General features: G+C 42.3%; 1 protein-coding gene across 4 annotated transcripts in view; it reads left to right on the top strand.

Annotated features, from left to right (window-relative positions):
• Ntrk3 (neurotrophic receptor tyrosine kinase 3) overlaps positions 1-25,057 on the top strand; it is a 368,787-nt gene that overhangs the window by 302,639 nt on the left and 41,091 nt on the right. For all 4 annotated transcript variants that reach the window (XM_035441374.1, XM_035441375.1, XM_027408171.2 and 1 more), the window contains 2 exons: positions 11,277-11,449; positions 14,845-15,088. In XM_035441374.1, coding sequence (XP_035297265.1) covers positions 11,277-11,449; positions 14,845-15,088 — 417 coding nt within the window. The remainder of the gene's footprint in view (positions 1-11,276; positions 11,450-14,844; positions 15,089-25,057) is intronic.

Raw genomic sequence — 25,057 nt, forward strand, 5'->3', positions numbered from 1 at the left:
GCACATGGGCAACCAGGACAGGGCTGGTGGTGGTCCTGTGAAGTAGAGGGCCATTGAGAAGGTGGAGTTAAACCGGTCTCAGAATCCATTAGGGACCCTTGGTCCAGAGTCAGTGAAGCTTCCCATAGACCAAACATGACTTTGGTTTTAGAAATAAAGAACTGGAATATGTAAGGGGGTTATACCTGGGGACAGCTTCTGTCTGTGAAAGGCTCTGACTGAACAGAGAGCTTTAGATCACTCTCTTCAGTGAGTGTTCATATGCTGTTTGCCATGTCTCAGGACCAGAGCTGGATGAAAAGGGCTGTCCAATGAGTTGGAAGAATCCCATTTCAAAGGCACTGGCCATCACAGGGAACAGAGGGAGACAGGATTGAGCTGGGTACAGAGTTGCCACCTGGAACTGCTGGGTAAGGTTAGGATGCATTCTAAAATTCCTGCTGTGACATCTGAGCTTAGACTCCAAGATACATACATGCAGAGGGTAACTGCAGTTGCAGAAGGACCTTTAACCACAGGACTGCACCACTGAGGATTCAGGCAAGTTTGCAGCTGGGGATGTAAGGAAGGAGCTTCACTCCCGCTCGTTGCCCTCCTCCAGCCTGATTCAGCAGAAGGCCTTCTCTCTGCAGACTCATGCTGGACAGGTCTTGACCTGTTCACTGAACAAGTGTCAGATGGACTCACTGAGGCCTGGAACCACACTATAGAGTCAGGAGAATGGAGGGGCCTCCTTTTATGCACTCAACATGAATGTTCTGAGGCCATTGTGAAGATTGCATGATGTTCTGGGATGATAGATGACATGGAGATGGAAATGAGAGATATGGCCACTGAGGAGGACATTCATTAGGACCTCAGAATGACCCCATCTTTAGTATTGAATAGCCTGATGGAAACTTCATCATGAAGGCAATTTTTGTTTCTTTGACTTTTGGCTCTCTGTGTCTCCAGTCATTGGTATCCATCTGTAGGTTGTCTCTGCCCACAGACGGTGAACCATCTGACAGATACAGTGTTGTTCGGGATACCACCTGGCATGGGCGTCAGAGGGAGTGCTTGGATACAAATCCCAAATCCTTCCCTGGTAAACTGCATGACCTTGGGTGGAACTTAAGTTTGGCTTTAGTCTTCTTTTCTGAATGATGGGAGTAGCAATATCTCCTCAAAATGTTGATGACTAAGTAAATACTCAATAAGGAGCAGTAATTGTTTTTAATAACTGCATTTATTCCTGATGCTGACAACACTGATATATTTAGGTACATCATACACAACCCATGGAGCTTTTATTTACTACAAAGCTTGCCAATTTTTTTCTTTAAAGGACCAGAGACTAAATCTAAATATTTAAGTGTTAAGGGCTGTGTACTGTTACGTCTCTCAACCCTGCTTGTGTGGTAAGAAAGTAGCACAGATACCACATGAACTAGTCTGTATGGGTGTTTTCCAAGACAGATATTTTACATAAACAGGCATAGAGAGCTGATCTCTGGGTTTTTTTTCTACAGTTTTTTTATTAAATTATTTTTTCATTTACATACTAAACCCAGTTCTCCCTCCTTCCCTTTTCCCTCCCCTTGCCTCCCCCCTTTCTCACCCCTGTAATGCACTACTCAGAGGGAGTAATGGAGTTCCTTGGGGAGTCAATTAAGTCTGGCATACCACATTGAGGCTGGACCAAGCCCTCCCCCATGTAAGGCTGGGTAAGGTATCCCACCATAGGGAATGTGCTCCAAAAAGCCAGTTCATGCACCCAGGATAGGTCCTGGTCCCACTGTGAGCCCCCACAACAGATCAAACCACATAACTCTCACCCACATTCAGAGGGCCTAGTTTGGTCCCATGCAGTTCCCCCAGGTGTCAGTCCATAGTCTGTGAGCTCCCACTAGCTTAGGTCAGTTGTCCCCATGTTTTTCCCCATCATGTTCTTGACACCCCCTTATTCATATGATTCTTCCTCCTTCTTTTCAACTGAATTCCAGGAGTTCAGCCCAGTGCTTGGCTGTGGGTCACTGCATCTGCTTCCATCACTTACTGAAGGTTCTATGATGACAGGGTAGTTACTAACCTGATTAGGCCAGTATTGGTAGGCGTTTTAGCTGGGGCCATCTTTGTGGATTCCTGGGAATTTCTCTAGCACCAGTTTTCTCCCTAACCCCATTGTCTATCAAGATATGGCTTTCATTGCTGTCTTCCCTGTTCCTCTCCCAACTCAGCCTTCTCAGTCCCTCATATTCCCATCCCCCTGTTTTGAAAATAAGCACCTAGAATATTGCTCCACAAAGGGCAATTGATTATTGTTACTGTACATTCTTGGGATGAACTTGAGTGTCTTGGACAAGACTTATGGAAAGGTTTCTAATTTTGTCCTTAACCTTTGTGTCTGCCCTGCTGTTATGTTTAATGAGTAGAATGACACTCATCTACTGGTTATCCCAGTGTCTGCAAAGGAACCAGCTTGAGAATTTTCCACAGGAGATAAAGCAGTGGCTGAGAACCATGGGTCTCAGTCAGGTCTGTGGAGTCTGGCAGAGAGAGGCACTTTCCAGAATGCATGAGGCAGAAAATAATGTGTTTCTGGTTGCATCATTTCCAAAGGGTCTCTTTCTCCCTACTGGTCTGGGAGGCTCACAAGTGCTCTGGAATTTGACACCATTTGTCAATCTATGGAGCTGCCTAGCCCAGCCTGCAGTCCTCAGAAGAGCCTTGTGTTCTCCAAGACCACCCAGGAATGGGACTTCTCTGCTCTCTGTCCTTTCTGTGTTCTGAGCCTTTTGCAAGCCTTTCTCTTGACTCTTTTGATATTGATGCAGGACAATTCTTTACTGGAAAACACTGGCAAGCGTAGACAAAGATTAGGTTTCCTCAAAACTGGGTGTGGGTTTTCAATCTGTTGGTGAGTATTTTTTGCCCTGCAGTTGATATATAAACAAAGGTACAACAAACACAGCCTGTTTTTAAGGTGCTTGCAGCCTGGTGGGGAGCCAAGACAAACACCTGCAAAACAAATGGAAGACTGGACAAGACAGAGCATAATTAGTGTATAAGCAAGACACTAAACTCCAGATGCTTCTAGGCATGCAAGGTGACAACTTCTCAATACCCATCATAAACAGCAAACATCTTAAGACAGAGCCATTTGTGCTAGCACAGGCCTGTAATCCCAGTACTCAAGGCTGATTTAGGAGGTATCAGGAGTTTTATTCTAGCCTGGGCTACATAGTGAGATTCTGCCTGGAGATAGATAGATAGATAGATAGATAGATAGATAGATAGATAGATAAGCAAATAGTTGCTCATCATCTCCAAGCCATGCAGTATGTTACAGAGCAATGACTGTCTTCTTGGTTATCCCCTAATTGACAGGGAGCTATAACTCACTGCTGCCACCCCCTATCTTAAGAAAGAATTGAATCACATTCAATAACCTGGGGAAAGGTTGAAATTCTAAGCTCAAAATCAGATGTCAGGGATTATTTGTAATACAATTCATAGCTTAGAAGTGGTGGCATCACTTTTAAATAGTCATTTAATACCCAATCGACTTACACAGCATTGCCACCCAAGCAAACCTCTTGCTTGGCACATGGGAGATACTTTCTTATTTTATATATATTACATGTGCATACATATACACACATATAAAAATACACACACACACACACACACACACACACACACACACACACACACACACACACGTAATTTTCTCTCTCTGTCATTCTGTGTTCTGTCCCTAGTGATCCTCAATGTTCTTTCAGTACACAATGCGCTCCTGTACAGTTTGAATTCTTCTGTCTGTGTAACATTTTTTTAATTCTAGTGACCATGTGATTTATTTACAAAGCATCTAATTGTTTCTTAATCTTCATTCTTTTAGCTATAATAGTGGTTTCTTTTCTTTTTTCCTTTTGAGGTGGGATCCTACGATGTAGCCCTGTCTGACTTGGAATCTTCTACGTGGACTATCCCGATCTCAGACTTGTGGTGATTGTCCTGCCTCTGCCTCCTGAGTGCATCACCATGCCTGACATACATGTATACTGCTCATCACTTTGTTTATTTGTGTCTGTGTGCTGTGTGTATGCACAGTAGCTGAATGTGTGGAAGTCAGAGGGCAGCTTGCAGGAGTTGATTCTCTTCTATCACATGAGTCCAGGGGACTCATCCTGAATCTTCAGGCTTGCTGACAAGTACCTTTTCCATCTGAGCCATCCTTCTGGCTTATATATTGTTGTTTTCATAAGAAACAATTATTTCTTCATTTTCTTGGAGAATGTCCTTATTTCAAAATAAATATGGGTCTGGTCTGCAGGAATTCAAGTTCTTGTTTTGACAGTTTTCACAACTTGGATTTAACATGATATTTATCTGAATATATCTGAGCTTCAGCATTTGGATTTCTCTGGGACTGGAGGGTTGTTTTGATCTGTGTGGAGTGCTCATGACTTCCAGTTATATTGATTCAAATTGGAGCAAGAACAGAAATCATTTGTGAAACATTCTGAGGACAGACTCTCAGGGATTTTTTGGGGAGGGTTAATGCATTTTTATTTGTTATTTACAAAGGTTAACATAGGATGTCTCAACTTCAGTAATATTGGCAGAGTGGGATAATTCAATGTTGGTAAGAGCTTTTGATTTCCTTGTATAATGTTTAGTGGACTATTTTGGTTTCTGTCCAGTAGATGCCCGCTCCCATAGTAACAAACAAAAGGAACATGGAGGGAACACTCAGCATTAGTCAACACACCTTCAGTAAAATGTAGTGATCTGAGAGATATCCAGGCAACTGAGCAAAGATGGGAGTAGGAGTGGATAGGTGGTCTTCCTCAGAGACGAGCATGTCCATTGGTCATCCAGAGCCATTCGGCCAGCCCTAAGAACATACAGACAAGTAACATTGTATGAACTCAACAGGTTGTATTTGGGAATATGTACACACACACACACACACACACACACACACACACACACACACACACACACACACACACAGTTAATGGAAAACGAAGCCAGGATTTGAAGGAGAGTGGGTAGGAGTATACGAGAAGGTTTGGAGGGGTGAAAGGGAAGGGAGAAAGGTTGTAATTAGACTACAATCTTAAAAATAAAAAGTGGAAAAACAAACAAAATCCTTACCAAAAGCAGTGATCTTAAAAACTGTAGCAGTGTTTGTAAAATACTCCACTAATGTTTAGCTATTTTGTTTAGAATTGACTTGCATTGCATTTTAGATACTATTTGCAATAGTTTTGGTATTATCAGGAAGCCACAGGACATGTGGTAAATTACTAGTTGAGCTAGACCTTAATTCTTCATGGTCTTGCTACTACTCTTCTTTTCATAGTTAACAGGGGTGTTTTAAATCTCAGCTGTTTACTGTTTTCTAAATTTTTCAGATGATTTTTCTTCCAGTGCTGTCTGTTTTAAGTCATTTACCTTTATCACATCCTTGCAAAGAATTCATCTTGGGGTCTATGGAAACTGCCTGCTTCCCACTCATCTTTGTTTTTCTTTTTTTATGATGGTTCATTATATTAAGCAATCATGTGATCAAGTTTAACTCTCATGAATCAGTTTGTGGATAATCACACTCAGTTTTTGGAGTAAACTCCTTTTGGAGACATAAGCATTTTTGTAGGTGATAAGAGTTGAAGGTTCAGGGTCCCATGGCCCCAGTCAGGATGCTCTGCAGAGTTGATGGACAGTATCAGGTCAGCTGCCTAGTTATATTTGTACATCGCTGTTGGAAGTATTATTATTATTATTATTATTTATTTTAGAAACACTCATATTTACATAATCATTCCCCACATTTCCTTGCCCTCCCATCCTCTCATGTTCCCCACCAACCCCCCAACCCATCCCCCAACTCCTCCCCAGGGATAGTGAGGCCCTCCACCAGGGACCTTCAAACTCTGTCATATCATTTGGGGAGGGCCTAGGCCCAGATTGCTGTATCTGGGCTGCAATAGTATCCCTTCATAGGGAATGGGCTCCCAAAGTCCATTTGTGCTCTAGGGATAAAGACTGGCTACACTGTTAGAGGTCCCATAGACTGTCTTTGCCTCCTAGCTGGCACCCACATTCAGAGGGATTGGTTCTGTCAAATGCTGTTTCCCCAGCTTTATGACTAGGGTCTTCATGCTCTCAGTAGGTCAGGTCAACTGTTTCTGAGGTTTCTCCAGCACTGTCTTGGCTCCTTTGCTCATCCCTCCTCCCTCTCCACAACTGGATTCCAGGAGTATGGTTCAGTGCTTAGCTGTGGGTACCTGTTTCTGCTTTGAACAGCTACTGGATGAAGGCTCTAGGAATGGTAACCAAGATAGACATCAATCTCATTATAGGGGAAGGACATCAATGACATCCTCCCCACCACTGCCTAGATTCTTAGTTGGGCTCATCCCTGTGGATCCCCTAACATTTCCCCTGTACCAGACCTCTCTCCAAACCTGTACTGTGTCTATCAAGGCATCTCCTTTCTTGCCCTCCTCTATTCCTCCCCTGTCTCAGTCCTCTTGTTCTCCTCCCCCTCCCCTTGTTGTCTTCCCACCTCCTTCCTCTTCCCCCTGCCATGCTCCCACTTTGCTCAGGGGTTCTTGTCCCCCTCTCCTTCTTGGAGGGACTATGCAATCTTCTCGGGGTCCACCTTGTTTCCTTGCTCCTCTGGTACTGTGCATTGTAGACTGGTAATCCTTTGCTCTATGTCTAAAAATCATGTATGAGTGAGTACATGCCATGTTTGTCTTTTTGTGACTGGGTTACCTCACTGAGGATGGTTTCTTCTAGTTCCATCCATTTGTATGCAAATTTCAAGATTCCATTTTTTTTTCTGCTGAATAGTACTCCAATGTGTAAATGTACCACATTTTCTCTATCCATTCTTCAGTTGAGGGGCATCTAGGTTGCTTCCAGGTTCTGGGTATTACAAACAATGCTGCTATGAACATAGTTGAACACGTGTCCTTATTGTATGGATGTGCATCATTTGGGTATATATGCCCAAGAGGGGAATTGCCACAGTCAGCAAGACAAAACACCAGCCCCCACAATGGGAAAAGATGTTCACCGACCCCACATCTGACAGAGGGCTGTCAAAATATACCAAAATATACAGTGAACTCAAGAAGCTAGCCACCAAAACACCAAACAATGCAATTAAAAAGTGGAGTGTAGAACTAAAAAGAGAGTTCTCAACAGAGGAATCTAAAATGGCTGAAAGACACTTGAGAAAGCACTCAACATTCTTAGCCACCAGGCAAATGCAATTCAAAACAACTCTGAGATACCATCTTACTCCTGTCAGAATGGCCAAAATCAATAACACCAATGACAGTCTATGCTGGAGAGAATGTGGAGAGAGAAGAAAACTCCTCCATTGCTGGTGGGAGTGCAAACTTGTACAACCACTTTGGAAATCAGTATGGCAGTTTCTCAGGAAAATGGGAATCAGTCAATCTCCAGATCTATCAGTTCCACAGTTGGAAGTCTTTATGACCGAGTGAAAAGGTCCTGAGGCAGATAAAGGCTCAAAGTTACTAAAAGACCAGTGAAATTGAATCAATAAATGATGGGGACATGGAGCTGGGAAGAGGAAGTGGAACGAAATGAGTCTAACTGACGTCTTCAGTCCGTGACTGTTACAAAGTTGAGATTTCATGCTGAAGACAATGGGAAATGATGACATATAAGCAAGGTGCATCTGTTTATGTGCTGACCACCACTCTTGGCCCCCTGTCTCTCTGTGAATCTCAACAAGGGGAAGTGTCAACAGATTTTGAGAAACTAAAATGAAATGATTTGCACAATTAAAACAGGTTGTATGCATGTGAGTATATGCTTGGACACCCAGGTGTGTGCGTATTCCAGTGTGCATGATAAAATAGGTTTCAAGATCTTAATGAAATCTCAAGGACAATGATCCATGGAGTATCTTCTTCACACCAGAGAAAAAGCAAATGGGAGGCAACAGTTGACCAACATGAAGATGGCAGCTATCTGGGCAGGGTTTGGGCTGCTGAGCACATCTGTCCTAGTGAACAGCCCAGCTGAAATCCTTGCTTGGGGTTGGAGTTCTAATAGGAACTGGTGCTTGTGGAGGTCAAGACCAGAAGGAAAATATCCCCTACATTTTGAAGGAAAAAGAAGACAAGGAGTTAGTCTCCAGTTCTCATTGCCTGTGCTTACTTATACAAAGCTCCCAGCCAGGAATGTCCCCAACTTCAGGCCCCGTGGCAACAGTTGGTGGCTGTGGTAAGCATCAACTCTGTCCCATGCCACTTCATGGTGACCTATTTTGCAGTTGCCCAGCAACAAAGGAAGTTTTGGATATAGAATCCTATGAGGAGGGCCAGATAGCTTTTGGCCCAGTTTCCCTCCCCATTATTCTCCTGTCATCTCTGTCCCAATTGCATTAATTCCCGGGGACTGTGGCCACTGACAACTCTGGCCCCCAGTTGCTACACCCCTCACTTTGACAGTTACATAGGAACTTCAGGTTTGACCCACCAGCTGGAAAACCCGGTGTGAAGGAAGAGGGAAAGGGTGTGGAAGGCCTGGAGACAGCAGCCGCATTGTACTCCATCTCTCAGGAGGAACTCTGTCTGCCTTGCAGTTCAGGGTGCCAGCCTGAGGGACAGACCCTGGCTGCTACTGCTCAAGGGCTGAGAGCAGAAATATCCCATGGCTGCCACTGATGTCAGAGCTGTGGGAGAGAATGATTTAAAGAGATGGAGAGAGGCCATTTGGCTGCCCCCAAATCTGATCTACTTTTCTCTTCCATAAATCCAGTGTTCACATAAATCCTCATACTCTCCCATCCCACTCATGCTGGGTTCCTCTGTGTTTTTTCACCCATTCTTCCTCATGAAAATAAATGAGTGCCCATGTTTTACCCCTTGTAGCTCAGGGCTGTGGCCGAGAGGTGGGTCATGAGAGAAGGTTATTCTCCCCACGACATTTTGGCTGGCAAGTCTTTGTTCTGGTATCAGGTGGCCATTATAGATACTCCTTTATTCATAGTATCTCCCAAAGCTGAATCAATCATCACATCAAATTATAGAATTTGGGAGCGGGGGCTGTGGCTCAGCTGGCAGGAGTCTTGTCTATCATGCACAACGCCTTGGGTTCGACCCTCAGCAGTGCATAAAATCAAACGTGGTGGAACATGGTTGTCATCTTAGGACTTCCGAGGTGGAAGTAAGGAGTGAGGATCATTCTTGGCTACATAACATAAAACTCAGTCAAAAGAAAGAATTAGGTCTGGTAAATTATAATTAGGTCTAGTAAAAGTAACTTTCAGTACTTTTGTCAGTAGGCCAGTTAATTGAAAACTTTTTCTGGTGAATTCTTTTAAACTTTCCAAACAAGGGAAGGTGATGCTAGAGAAGGCCACACTTGTTTTGATGACCCTAGTAGCATTGCTAATAAAGTATGGGGTGTTGTGAATCTCAGCAAAGTATTGCTCAGGTCCACTATGTTGCCCATCATTTAGACTGTGTGAATGTGGTCTGGTTCTCATACAGGCTCAGCCTCAGTTTCTCCAGCTACAGAAATGTGCAGTGGGGAATAAAGTGCTGTATAGCCTTTCCATGCTAAGCACCCATCATCTCTGATGTGGAGTGGTTACTGAAAAGTTGGAGAGGCATACCTTGTACATCCTTTGCAGGTTCATGCCACTGCAGTTTGAAAATGCAAAACAATTGGCAGATTTCAACCTTTGGGGCTTCAACAGAAGGATGAAGATCTCTGGCTAGGGAGGCCTTACAACACTTTCATGGCAGGGCATCTTGTCTGAATCAGGAGAAAAAGCTAAACATTTAGCCAAGAGAGTGCAAGCCAGTCTCTAGTCACTTTAGAGTCTCTGAGACCTGAGTTCAGTTGGCTGGTTTTGTCCTTACTTCTTGATTACCAAGTGGTCATTACTTGGTACATCTGTCTTATGACCTTAAGGCAGTTACAGGAGGTTCAGAAATGTGTGGGCACACCTTCATAGGTTTCTCTTCTGGCATAGAGTTTTTTCTTGTCATCCTTCATCTTGGACAACATTGCCCATCCTCAGGATGGCTATGATAGGGTGTGTGTGTGTGTGTGTGTGTGTGTGTGTGTGTGTGTGTGTGTGTCTGTGATAATAAGCATGATGACCAGAAGCAATGTGCATAGGAAAGGCTTTAATTCATCTTCTGCCATGGAAGCCAGGGCAAGAACTCAACCAAAGAAGCAGCTTAAAGCAGAGACCATGGAGGATGCTACTCACTGGCTTGCACCTAAGCTCACATGCAGTTATTTTCCTTACAAGACCTGATGCCCAGGGATGGCACCACCCACAGTGGTCTGGACCCTCTGACATCAATCAATAATGAATAAAATACCACACAGACACACCCACACACTAATCTGATGGATGCAATTCTTCACTTGAGGTCCCCCTCTTCCTCATACACATACATGGGTGTGTCAAGTTGACAACTGAGATGAAGTATCACAGTAGTGCTCTCTTCACTGTCTCTTGTATGCACTAAACATGTTTAGTTTTGGTATCACACTCCCCTTGTGATGCTGAACCTTAGTGTTTATACTCTTTTTGTTGTATTCGTCTTCATAGAATAAGAAATGTGGGGTCTGTGCTTCTCTCTGGGTCACACTTGGTCATAACATCTCAGTAGAGTGGCTCACCACCTCCTCCTGCACTGAGACTTAATAGCTGTCTACCCTGTCCTTTGTGCATCAAAGGCTTCCATCTGTAAACTGAAGCCCTACCTTTCCCCTAGAACTAATGCTAAAACTTTGGTTGGGGGAGCACAGTGATTAGCCAAGTGCTCATTCTCCTATGTCAATACAGCCTCTTTCACCATTAAGACACAAGGACTCCAAAGGATGACATTACTTGACTTCTGGAGTGTGCAGAGATTTACAAAGCTAAAGCAATTGGGGTGGTGCTGTATCAGAGGGACTTGTTCTGTAAAGAGAGATTTATGAACAGGGTCTTCCATCTCATAGCTTTGTTCCCTGCCCTTCATACTGCAGGAAGCTTGTGGATGGACAATAAGCATAGGTTAAAGTCACTGGCCAGAACCTGGGGTGTGGGCTCTCCTTTGTTAAGAATCAAAAATGTTGAATGAAAAATGGCTTCAGCAATGCTTTTGCCTTTATGTTTTAAAATAGATCATATTCATTGTGGATCGAGACGGATGTGGCAGCAAGTTTTATCAGCTAAAGAATACAGCTGTCTATCCCCTGGTTGCTAAAATATGATGTTGTCTGTTTCTCAGGCCCTGAAGGATCCCACCTTGGCTGCCAGGAAGGATTTCCAGAGGGAGGCTGAGCTGCTCACTAACCTACAGCATGAACATATTGTCAAGTTCTATGGGGTGTGTGGTGATGGGGACCCACTCATCATGGTCTTTGAATACATGAAACATGGGGACCTTAACAAGTTCCTCAGGTAAGCAAGAATGGACAGCATCTGCCCCCCAGAGTCCCACTGAGCCTTTGGGGTTTTCTCTGTGGTCAGAAGTCATACTTGCCACTGTGAAATCAAGCCTGAGGATAACAAATGAAAAGAATTGCCCTTCTTTTCCTTCTTCCATCTTATCTATCATCCATCTATCTATCCATCCATATCTATCTATCTTTCTATCTCTATTTATCTATATCTATATGTCATCTATCTCAACCTCTATCTTTCATCTACCTCTACCCATCTATCATCTATCTATCTATCTATCTATCTATCTATCTATCTATCTATCTATCTCCATCTATCATCTATACCTACCTATGTGTGTCTATCTTTTATCTCTATCATCTGTCTATCTCTATTCATCTATCATCTATGTCTATCTATCTTCTATCTCTATCTGTATCTATCATCTATCAATCAATTTATCATCTATCTATCTATCTATCTATCTATCTATCTATATATCTCCATCTATCATCTATACCTACCTATGTGTGTCTATCTTTTATCTCTATCATCTGTCTATCTCTATTCATCTATCATCTATGTCTATCTATCTTCTATCTCTATCTGTATCTATCATCTATCAATCAATTTATCATCTATCTATCTATCTATCTATCTATCTATCTATCTATCTATCATCTTTCTACCTGTCTATCTCTGCCATCTCCCTCTCTAATCTATCCATCCATCCATCTATGTTCTGGGTTTTCAGGTGTGCACTCCCATGGCTTGTTTTTTGTGGTGTTGAGTATGTTACTTAGGGCTGTATGTTTAGTAGGCAAGTACTTTACTAGCAGAGCTACATCCTAACCCTTTCATTTTTGTGTGCTGCCTCCTTCCAGCTGGACTTAGGTTTTTGTATCCATGGTGAGACATCTGTACTTTTCTTCTTGCCTCCCAGATGGATGGAGAAGGCCTGAGATATATCCTGTGAGGATCTCAGGTTGAGACTCATAGCCCTGGTTTTAGGGTTACCTGTTCTCTTAACCCAATGCAGCTAATATCTTAAGTATCTCACTTGCCAAGTGAGATTAGTATGTTACAGCCTTAACCTTCCCCAGCCCAGAGACTTTTTGATGATGAATGTGAAGTTGTCAAATTATAAACTCATCAGAAATCCGAGGTAAATTGACAAATAAAGGGCATTTTTTATTCACGTAAATTCTACTTGTCAGCATTCAGACTTTGAAAAAGGAAAGGGAAGAGTCAGACGTGGCTAGAGTCTTCAGATCTCTCCTTATGAGTCACATTTCCAAATAACCTCCCTGGAGATACTGAGAAAACTCACTGGATCCTCTAAGTCTCTGGAACTTAAATTCATAATGAAGTTGATTCCTGGAAAATTTAATCCTTAACATAAGAGAAATGGGAGTTTACCTTAATTATAAATGGATCAAGTTATGACTGCTTCATGGAGTTGCTAGAAACATTGCATGGCAATGTGTATATAATGCCTGGATGCATTTTGCATGCAGCTAGGTACTGAACCAATGGAGGCTATTGTAAAAGTCACTACTACTATTATTGCATTATAAAAGCTATGAATCAAATGTGTCTAGGTGATACCCTATCTCAGTATGCAGAATCTCCCTCACCTTGTACTTCCACTCATCTGCCCTATTTTGCATCCTAATTCATCCTCCAGAGATACAGCTGATTCTCTAGTTCCCAGTGCAACCTGAAGGGCTCAACAAATCTCCCAGCTCCCGTGTATCTTTGCATACCAATGAAAGATGACGAATACAAAGCAGAGGAGAGAGAAAGGGGGAAAAGAAAGAGTAAATACTAAGGCAGGAGAAACACAAACATATAAGAAAAGAAAACACAAAACAAAAGAAATAGTTTCTTACCATTGTGACTGATTACTTGACAAGAGGCCACTTGAGGACAGGGGGATTGATTTTGACTCACCGTTTGAAGGGATGCAGTTTGTCACAGTTGAAGATATGGCACTGGCACCTGAGGTCATATCATATCTGTAATAAGGAGTAAGAGAGTTTGGACCAGAAGGAGTTTGGATTATTAGTTGTAGGATATCCCCACACCAGTGACCTGCCTCCTCTACCAAGGGTTTGCTTCTCAGGGATTCCTCACCTCCTAGAAAAGCTCCATCAGTAGAGATCAAATATTCAGACACATGAGTCTCTGGAATCATTTTATATTTGAGCTGAAGTAGATATACATGGCAAGAAACTGTGTCTTGACCCTGAAGGTCATTTCTGTCTGCTACCATGTCTCCTGGTTGCTGGAGTTTGGGGCTAATTGGAGTGTAACCTGGTATACTGGAGTGGGAACTGGCCTCCTGATGCATCCCTGGCTAGCTGATGCAGCTGCTTTGCTAAGGAAGGAGGGTGCTAAAGCCCACCCAAGATAATAAACAGAATGTGTTCCTATTTAATGGTGCCTTTCAGTGGAAATTGGAGAAGCAGTAAAGCAGGCTGGGGCCTTGATGTACACCAGGGCTTGTTGGTCCTCCACTTCATAAATAAGGGCCCCGTGGTGTGGTTACGGCTCATTGGGCTTTCTTTAGGAAAGAGTGAACACTAAAATGACCGATCCGACAGGGCAGGGTGTTATCATAACCCAGACAGGCTTGAATTTAGCATGGAGGGAGTGTTGAGCTCCCAAGGAGTCAGAGGGTTTCTTCGCCCTGCCTTGCTTTTGGTGCTGTAGAGCATGGAGCAAGCATTACACCACTTACAGCTGGGGGCTGTAGACTGCTTGTCAGCAGCATGGGCACTGGGAGCTTGTCAGAAATGCAAATGAAGGAACACCGCATAACCAATCAGAACCTCAAGGGTTGAGCCCTTAAGATCACCTTAAAATCCTGCTTGATGCCCCTTTTGGAAGCTTCTGCAGGACTCTCCTTCATAGTCATAGATAATAAGTCACACTATGTCTCTTGACTACCATATAACTATTCTGAAATATCAAGGACTTTGGTTGAGCTTTCTAATCATGTTGTGCCTCAACTTAAAAAAAAAAAAATCATGGTAGGAAGATTGAATGAATGTATTTAAAACTATCAGAAAAGCACTTGGCATACACACATAGCAAGGGTCAGTAATTGCTTTATTAATTATTCTAATCACCTCGCACCTGGGAAGAACCAAGGTGGTAGTTAGTGAAAGAGAACATTTGTTCCATGTGCCATTTGAATATGTCTGTGCTATCTTAGTGGGGATCTTGTAGTTTCACCTATGCCCATACTCATTTACTATCATTTGGGTAGATAGAAACAGGCATGGGCAGCCTGGAAAGGGAATTTCCTTCATTTCTGCAGGACATTCCAGTGCACTGAAAGCCACCAAGACTTTGCCTTTGATCTGTTGAGTTCTCTCTGCTCCACTTTCCTTTCCCCCTCCTTGCAGGGCCCATGGGCCAGATGCGATGATCCTCGTGGATGGACAGCCACGCCAGGCCAAGGGGGAGCTAGGGCTCTCTCAGATGCTCCACATCGCCAGTCAGATAGCCTCGGGCATGGTGTACCTGGCCTCTCAGCACTTTGTGCACCGGGACCTGGCCACCAGGAATTGCTTGGTTGGAGCCAACCTACTGGTGAAGATTGGTGATTTCGGCATGTCCAGAGACGTCTACAGTACCGATTACTACAGGGTAAGGAGACTTTCCCAGCTGCAGGACTCAGTTGCTGAGCTAGTCCCTTGCTTACATGTCTGTCATTGTCCATTAATCCTGTCACTATGGTGCACATGTATGCACACGCATGCTCACATATGCACTCAACAGTTATCTTTCAGCCACTCCTGCATCTTGGCATATCAACTTATTATTATCACTGCAGGTCATTCCTCCTTCCTCTTTGACATTAGGCTGGACTCTGTCTATACATTGCAATAGCCTGCACATTATGTTCTTACTGAATCACTGTTCATTCTTTATGCAAACAGAGTTGAATACCTATAACTGTATGTTCAAGTGCACACTCAGACAGTCTAACTTGGTGCTCTGTCAATATTCCAATCCATCTCCTGCTCTAGCCTCACTCACAACATGTTTTATTCTCTGAAATTATCTCATGATTATGTGAGAGTGATCTTGTTTCCAAAGGTAAATCTTCCTGGAAAGTGGAACCCAAAGTAAACTAGAAGTGGTTAGCACACTGCTAAACACAATCCTACTGGCTTTGGCAAAGTAAGAAAATAAAACATCTTGTCAATTTCGGGCTATGGAAAAAAACATGACCCTAGAAAAAGCTGATTGTGAGGAAGTTTCATTTGCATACAGTTATGTATCTCTTACTACAAGATCTTATTTTCATTTGTGAGGAATCTCCACATTATAGAACATTGAGTTTTTCTATATTATGATGATTATAGCCAGGCTAAAGGTGAGTGGCCATGAATGTCACTTTTCCTAGAAAGAGAAACATAGGTACAACTTGATGCCCTTGGATGGGGGATGGGGTCGTGTCTGCAAACTGATTGGGACACAACTCCTGCAATAAGGAAGATTTATGTTGCCCATAGTGGCACTCACATATAATCTCCAGGGTTGGGAGGTTGAAACAGGTGGATCTAGAGTTTAAGACCAGTCTACACAGAGATACCTTGTCTCAGAAAAAAACAAGAAGGAAAAAATGTTCAAATATGGAAGACTTATTGTGAGCATTTTGACTAAGGGAGAAGTTTAGATTTCGGTGTAGGAAACAGGAGGACAATATTGTAGAGCAGACAAAGTCCTCATCTGTGGCACTTGAACAAAATACCACAAACCATGACACTTATGCAAGAATAGTTCTCAAAGTTCCAGAGGCTCAGGCAGCTTCCATGTCTGGGGAAGGCTGGATCCATGCTTCATAAATGGTCTTCATGTTGTGTTCTCCTATAGTAGAAAAGAAAAGGCAAAGGGTCTTCCTAAGGTCCCTCAGGTGAGATCACTAAGTCTGATGAAGGCTAATGATCTAATGACCTCTAAAGAATTCTATATCCAGTCTTGCTCCTAATATCATTACCTGCCCATTTTTTCTCTATGCACTAAATGTTTGTTTTAGCTTGGGGACTAAAGAAACATAAGCTTTCAGTTCATAGTAGTCATGGAAGGAAACAAATTATCACATTTGTGAAGTGTGATGATCATGTTGCCTGAGTTCTGTAAACCAGGTGGCTGGAATTTGGGCCTAGCAAGTACATATATACTTGTTAGATTTATTTGGATGCTCCTGGTGACTTCGTGATGCATGATTGATCCCTCAGGTATGGATACTGATTACCCGAGGAACTTCACTTTAGTAACAGTGCAGAAGAAAGTAGAATGTTTTTGAAATGCACTTTACGACTGCAGGTTGTCTTGCATGGTTCAACCAAAGGATGGCAAATGATGTACTATCATGAGTACACAGGAGACAAAATAAACCAAAGCTGGAGAAAGCAGAGTGTCCCCAGCTCACTCACCCACCCTACCAAGTATCCCCAGATATAGGAAAGGGAGCATGGTGTAGCATACCCACAGGCTGATAGTCAGAGAAGACCTATAGGGATGTGCCACAGGCTAGTCTTCAGCATTTGGACTCTTCTCCCCACCAGGCATGTCCAAAGCCTGGATAGGGTTACTAAGCAGGTGCATGGGTCACAGAGCCCAGCTGAAGTCATTTAATTGCCTTCCACTCTATATAGTAGGGTCTTCTGTCTTGCCTGGCTATATTTAGATCAACAGTGGTTCTGATGAAAGTAAGGAATGGCTTACTGTTTTTTGTTTGTTCTGTGCAGGGAAGATATTTAATTATAATTTATTGGTTTCTATGGACTATATCAGGTCTTAGGAAAACCATATCAGATCAGAATATCCAAGCTGAGCTTTGAAACTGGATTCTCTGGTACATTTAATATTTCTTCTTTGGTTTAAATGCTAAAAAAAACAAACATAAAAAAGAGCACTATCCAAATGGCATGCCTTAACTCTTGCTTTAGGAGTCATTTGTTCTACTCTTACTCCTGGCAAAGCATCAAGGAGTAAACCCATTGCATTTCTTTGGAGGTCAGGACAGATTTAAGAAAATGAAGTCAATGGGAATTGTCCACAGTCCAGGTATCTTGAATTCTCTCTTCATGAGCTCCAATCAGGCTGTTAGCTGAGGCTAGATGACTTGAAAATGTGTATCTTTGGTTCCAAAGAAGTACGAAATTAGGAAGGATAGCTTTGATTGAAAATTCAGCACTGCCGGTGTGTAAATCTACAGTGGCCATACTCAAAGATCAGATTGACTCAATACTTGTTTACTCACAATGCCTTGATGTATGCTTTCACCCCAACCCTAAATCTTTTAAAAAATGAAAGACAGGAGTATGTATGCCTGAGGTCACAAAAATGTCCCTAAAGTCTTATCAACTTTGGAAGACATTAGCATTACTAAAGAATTCTTGGATTTGGAGCTAGTGTCAGCTATGTTCACTCTCTAATGTTTAGCTACCATCAGCACCATGTGCTCAATGCCTCTGTTCAATTTTCTTATGTTGAAAATTAGGACAAAAATATTTACTCAGTGGAGGTATGTTTATGTTAAGCAAGTTAGTTTGTGTGAAGAGCCTGTAATGCAATACTTACTAGACAAACTATTGCTCTTACTGTCTCCTCAGCACTCCTCACACCCAAAACAAGAACACTGTGGAGATAGTCTCATTCCCAGATGGGATTCTTGGATCAGAAAGAGAAACTCCTGACCACTGGAAAATAAACTAGGCTCATAGAGCTGCCCCAAGAGAGTAGGATTAAGACAATCACTTCGAGGAAAATTCCTTTCCAAGGTTTCAACTTCCACAGAAACTGTGGGTCATCAGCATTGCCCTTCTGGCCAGCATTTATATGTTCTTGCTTCCAAATCACAGAGCTATGTCTATGTTTGAGAGATTTATGTAAGACTTTCTTGTTCAGTATACACTGGCTAAGGCCCCAAGGAATGTGGTGATTTATCAGATAGACTGAACACCACGAAGGATGCTCTCTGTAACCAGGGTCAAATTTGCACCACTCTACTATCCTTGATTACTAGGACTGAGAACTGCTTACTACTCAACTTGCTTACTAATGTAAGCAAATACAGATAATGTAGGTGTGTATGTGTGTGCTCCAGTGTACAAGTTCTCATTCATGGGTGTGTCTGTGTGAATGTATGTGTCCATCATCCTGGGCTGGCTTGCTCTGTAAAGATTCTAGTGTGTACACAGAAGGTCAGGAGAAGAGGCAAAGATAAGTTCTTTCTTATATTTTTCCCTTTTCATTTTTAATTTCTTAAAACAAGGAGGCACCATCTGGCTCATACATAAGTTGTATGCAAATGATTTACAAAGGTGAACTGCCAAATTTCCTATTACACATTTAGATTGAAAAAACAAACATTCCTGTATCAAAGCAGAGGGGCAATTTCTTCTCTTCTCACAATGGACTGGATGGCAGCCACCTTTTCCTCCCGTGGCTCATTGATGCTTCCAAGAGTGCCTGTAAATGGGCTTTGACAAAGGCTAGTTTGCAGATACCATAGGTCCTTTCTTAGATCTTCAGAGAACTCAGAGAGATTGGTGATCAGATGTAAAGTTAAATAAAATTTCAGACATCCTGAAGAGGTGCAGGTTGGGACTCCAGAGTAAATATATTTTCAGGTGTGTTTATTAGGGAAGGGGGAAGTTCACTGAGATCGGGAAGGGATAGGTGTGGCAGGGAGAGATGCTGTGATCCAGAGAACCCAAATGGTGTCACTCTGCTGTCCCCTGTACTTAACCTCCTGCTGGCACTTAGTAGAGTTAACAAAATCATCAGTGAATAGGAAATATGTGTGTTTGAGATTAAGCAGGAACTAGATTAGATCAGACCAGGAGCCCACGGGCAATCAGATAGCCCACTGTGAAGTGATCCTTTGGAAATCACGATCAAGCCTTTTCTAAACAAGTCAATGCAGCATCTGGGAAGAATGTCCTGAGGAGGCAGACCAGTAGTGATCTGGATCATCTAAGTCTAGCAAGTGTACTTTAGGTTAGAAGTACCTAAAATAGGTCTGATAGCTAGGTTCTAAGCTGAGGGCTCTGAGACCACATTCTCAGCAACTCTTGTACATGTTAAGAATAGTAATCTTCAGAACATGGAAATAATTTAGGGCAAGATGATCTGGTGGTAGAATACTTCATTATATGGGGGTCACAGTACTCTTGGCAATGATGAAAATGTTAGGCTTTTCTGTTTGAATCACTGTTCCTAAAATTCCTGTCTTTGATCTTAGGTAAGTTATTCATCCTTTTTGTGTCTCCAACTAAAATGGGGGCAAATAGGCCATAACTCCTGCATTTGCTATAAAGATTCCAAATATATACATACATATATATATATATATATATATATATATATATATATGTGTGTGTGTGTGTGTGTGTGTGTGTGTGTGTGTGTGTGTGTGTGTGTGTGTGGTGTGAAGGTCTTAGGATGATAAAATAGCTTAATAAACATTGATTACTGCTACTATTATTAGAGATAAAATACAAATGCCTTCTTCATTCTGAGCAAAGAATTTGCAAAGGTCTTTGCTAACACAGGTTGATCACTGTAGCAAATAGGTGGGAAACGCACAATATTCCAATACAAATAGAAACTCATTTCCAGGTCACACAGTAGTATCTATAGGTGAATTTTCTGGAGACATAGCACTGTCTTGCAGGCCAACAGAGATCTGCACTTTGCCTTAGTTACCCTAATCACTGTGCCTTTGTAGACAGCTAGAATGGAAGAGGGACATAGAGTAATGTTATTAATGAACATGGACCAGCTATGGGGTCATCACTTCCCTACTTAATAGAAGCAAGTCATATGGCTCCACGATTTATCAGGGAAGCTGAGAAATAGAGTACAGCTGTGTATCACATGGAAAAGAAGTTTCTGGTGGGAGACTGACCATCTTAAGGGGGAAGAAAAGCCAATATGTCTTCTCATATTCTATTCAAACACTACATCTCATGTCTGATGGCATAAAAGGAAAGAGAGAAGGCATCCTTACTTCTGTTCTTGTTCTTTCTCTGAATGCAAACTCTTGGTGCCTTGTGGAATTTCTACGCCATGGTGGAGCTTGTCACACCTGCCACAGGGGTGTTTTCAGTTGCTATCCTGAAGAGCAGAAGGGTAAGGTCACAATGAACTGCATCCTGTGGAACAAGCAGGAAAGGGAAGAAAGTTTGACAACAATAGGACCCTCAGTTAAAAAACAAACAAACAAACAAACAAAAACAGTCCCCCTAGGACTGGAAAGGTGACCCAGCAGTTAACAATACTGGGTTTTCTACTAGAGGACCCAGGTTCTATTTCTGGCACCCACAAGGGTGCTCATGTGGTCTATAACTACAGTTTCAGGGATCTGATGTCTTTCCCTGGCCTCCACCATCAACATGCACACAAGGAATACACAGACATACATGCAGCCAAAGCACCATATAAAATCAGAAAAAAATGTTCAAAAACACATACAGGAGAGAAATGGGGAAGAAAAACTGACTTCAGAAGTTTGGCAGTTAAGGAAGAATCCAGAACATGCTTCAAATTTTAACCGGTCTCCACTCCACAACCAACAAGTACTACCTAGTGTGGGGATGTGTCCTTTGAAAAATCCAGGGAGACTCACTAGTTGAGGGCTCACACATGGGTTTGAGAGATTCAACAACATGCTGAAATTATAAGAATTATAAGAAGAGTTTTCATGGATTGTTTTACTTGATTTTCATTGTTTGAACACTCAGAGTTTTCCAGAGAATCCTAAAGGAGTTTCTGGCCCAATGACTACCATAGCTAGTTTCTGGAGAGAACACAGGTGTCCAGGACTACTCTAACTTGAGAGCTAGGGAGGGTAGCCAGGCAAATATTGTAATCAGGACCTGAGGTTTGAGGAGGGTCTGGCTTCACCACAGTATGCTTTCCAGAAAGAGTGATGACTGACTAGTGAGTCACCTGAGGTTAAAACTCTGTGCTTTGACTACCTGTTTCTTATCCTCAACTGGAAAGACCATTTGATGAAAATCAATCAGTTAACAGGATCCTTAGGAGAGTCTGCAATCTGTGAAATGGCCTGTCATTTGCATTTACCTTTTTTTTTTTTTTGGCTTTTTTCGAGACAGGGTTTCTCTGTGGCTTTGGAGGCTGTCCTGGAACTAGCTCTTGTAGACCAGGCTGGTCTCGATCTCACAGAGATCCACCTGCCTCTGCCTTCCGAGTGCTGGGATTAAAGGCGTGCACCACCACCGCCAGGCTAACTTCAGCATTTTTTTTTTTTTTTGGTTTGCATCTACCTTTAAGACCTAGTGATGGCACTTGCCATCAACTGACTTTCATAATTGTAAGATACCACCATGTTCTTTGCTTGATTTTGATATTTTTGGAGGTCCATCTAGCATCAGACACCCTTATCTACTGCAAAGATCATGCATTCTGAAACCATTGAAGAAGAGGCACCTGGATGAGGACCCTTCTAATGTGTTCTTGAATCACAAGCTGTTGTTGGTGGTCTCACTGTGCAGCCATGATGCATTTCCTCATGTGGATTCTCAGATGAAGCTTCTCAGCCCCACTCAGCAACCTAGGAAGACTGAAGACCTTCCCCATTAGAAGCAGAAAGTTTGCTTTCCAGTTTACTTCCTGATGGGAGCTTGTCCTCATCAGAATAAGCAGACTTCATGCCTGGACCTGAACCAATCAGACAACTTGTTCCTCTAGGGGCAGAAATAAGGCTACTGGGGTTGGATCATTATTTAATCCATGCCACTTTGGTTGGAAACCTACCATAAAGTGAGGGAATCACTCTTCCTCACCTGGCATATTGACTAGGAGTAAGAACGCCTGACGTCTAGACAGTAGAAAAAGTATTAGCAGTGGTACAGACAGGGGCTTGAGGAATACTGGACTCATTTGAAGGGTCTTGCTACTGTGGGTTTTAGGCATTGGGTTTTCTGAGTAGACCCAAGAAACCAAGGAAAGAAAAGTACACTGACTATCAGAAGATGAGTTCCCCTTCCCCGTGAGTCTTTGTAGTGACCAATTCCTGTTGCTCAGCCTGATTGTTCCTTGACCACTTTGAATCTAGTCTGTTCTTATTTACACAGAATAAAACAATAAGGATTTGTGTCCCTTCTGTACCATTTCATTAGAAGTAATTTTAGACCCAGAGAAAAGTCACAAAGGTGATAGAGTTCTCATTTGCCCTTCATCTAGTTTTCCCCAGTGTTGATGTGCTGCACAGCCATAGCAGCTTTGTCAAAATGAGAATTCACAATGGCATTCATTATTTCTTAAACTTCTGACTGGATTTTCTCAGTTTTCTACTATTATTCTTATAGTCCCAGGGGTCCAAGACACCACAATGTATGCCACTGATTCTTATTTAACAGCAGATATACAGATATACATTTATTGGGACTGAGAGTCCATAAAATGGGTTATGTTGCTCTTTTGCAACAGCAAGGTGTAGAATTACTGGGGAACCATATGTTGAGAGCACCTATGTTGTGACTCCAGGTACAGAAAGATATCCTTTGGAATTATTCAGTTGTGGCCATCCCAGAGGCCACATGTGGACAAGACCAGAGTTAAATTTCTCTGGCAAGGTTTGGAATAGAGAGCTAGAGGAAGGCAGGGGATCCTAGTAGACCCCCAGTGCCTGGATTATCCTATCTCTTCATCTGTTCATTTCTTCAGCTTTTGTCTCAGGTGTACAGTGCTCATTAGAAGACATGGCACAGAGTGGATGACTCCGCAGACAGGTGCCATGATATACTCACTTCGAGTGAATTAAGAGAAGCATCTTAAATGTTAATGCCTATTAATCTGCACAAAGCTGCCAAGAGGAAGGAACACAAAGGAAAGGATCGGTGGCTAATTATAGCAGCTATTGCAACCTCACTCCCTGATTAAAGCCAGTGGGTCTGCACACTCATTATCCACAAAATAACAGACATTTGGAAATAGAGACATCTACTGAGGGATAGGAGTGTAATTTAGGACACTTTGGTATCAATGCCTGTGCTGATATCTCATATATCTGTGAAATCTGGAGTTTGGACTGTGGTTTTATACTTCCTTTTCATCATTTGTCTTCTGTCATTTGTCTTCTGTGGGGATAAATTCTTCATATAATGGTCAGAGAGAGAAAGCTGAGTTTCTGTCCATTAGAAGGGAGGCACAGCTGAAAGAGACAAAAAAGCCAGTCACTTCATCCTCTATTATTGTTTTGACTCCAGGTTAAACATGTTCATTTTCCCAGCCCCTTTCCCTCTTCCTGATGAAATTAGGAAAATACTTTAATTTTTTGGAAACAGGCATTTTCACCTAGATACGGTTTAGTGACTGAGGTTTAGTTTTGAGTGTGCTGTGTTCTTTGGGATATCTAAGATAGTCAGCTAATAGGATAAAGGGCTGATTACATGAGAAGGATTCCTTTATCTTTTCCAGGAGTTAGGATTACCAGAATCTTCTTTGCATCTCTACATCCCCACACCAACTTTCTTCCTAAACAACTCCATACTTTGCTTCAACCCAGTGGTAATAGCATAGATATCTACTGCAGCCAATGCATTCTAAAAAAGGCAGAAATGAACATAGGGAAGGCTTTGGTTCTTTATTCCTTGGGATACTATGGTATGAAGATGCACAATGGCCAGAAAGTTGAACTATAATCAACTGGACTTCTAAATGAGAGAAAATTGGGACACTTGCTTCTTAGTGGCCTAAAGAATACCGTCCTAGGGAGAATTCTACCATCTTTGATTATGGACACTTTGTACACTACAGTGATGGTTGGAAGCACTGGTTCAGTCATTGCATTGATGGCAACATGGAATAAATCTCCTTCTTGCCTATGGTCAAAGTTTATCTTTTGAAAAGTAGGAGTTTCCTCTCTTCCCTTTATAATCTTGACTTTCTTATCTCATAACTGTAGTCTATATACTTAGACCATACAAATAGAAATTTTTTCTGCATTGCATGGATACTTGGCTGAGACTTTGGGGGTTTACTGGTGGTTTTCCCAGTAATGTATCAAAGGCTTCATCACTTCTTTTCCCAGAACAGGAATTAAGGTCTAGGACTCAGTTTAGTCATTAAGTAACCTTGATGATGTCAATTTTTAAATCGGCATCTGTGAATGTCAGCTCATAGAGTTGAATTTAGTGCTTTGCTTTGCAGTATATTTTCACAGCAGTAAAACCTCCCCTCTAAGTAGAATGTAATAACACAGATATGCAGACAGAAAGACAGACACACAGGACATTAGGAATCCATCTTCTTTGATTTGAGTAGTTGACGGACAGTCCTGGGCAGCCATATTAAGTTAGGACATACTGGTCCAGACAAGGGAACATGATACTCTGTGGCATAAGGATAGAAGAGGATAGAAGGTGCCACTGGAACATCACTGGGACTCAGAAAGATGACCCAAAGGCTACAACTAAGGGCTCAAAGCCATTAATATGTTGGACAATAACCTTGGAAATGAGTAACTGTAGTTGTCAGTTATGATACATTTTAAAAAGTGCATCTTTTAGGCCACCCAGTCCCTTCTGTGCCCCCAAAATGTTATAAACAAATGAGAAAATGCCAGCTCCTTCA

The sequence above is a fragment of the Cricetulus griseus genome, chromosome 3 (assembly GCF_003668045.3).
Source record: "Cricetulus griseus strain 17A/GY chromosome 3, alternate assembly CriGri-PICRH-1.0, whole genome shotgun sequence".
NCBI lineage: Eukaryota > Metazoa > Chordata > Mammalia > Rodentia > Cricetidae > Cricetulus > Cricetulus griseus.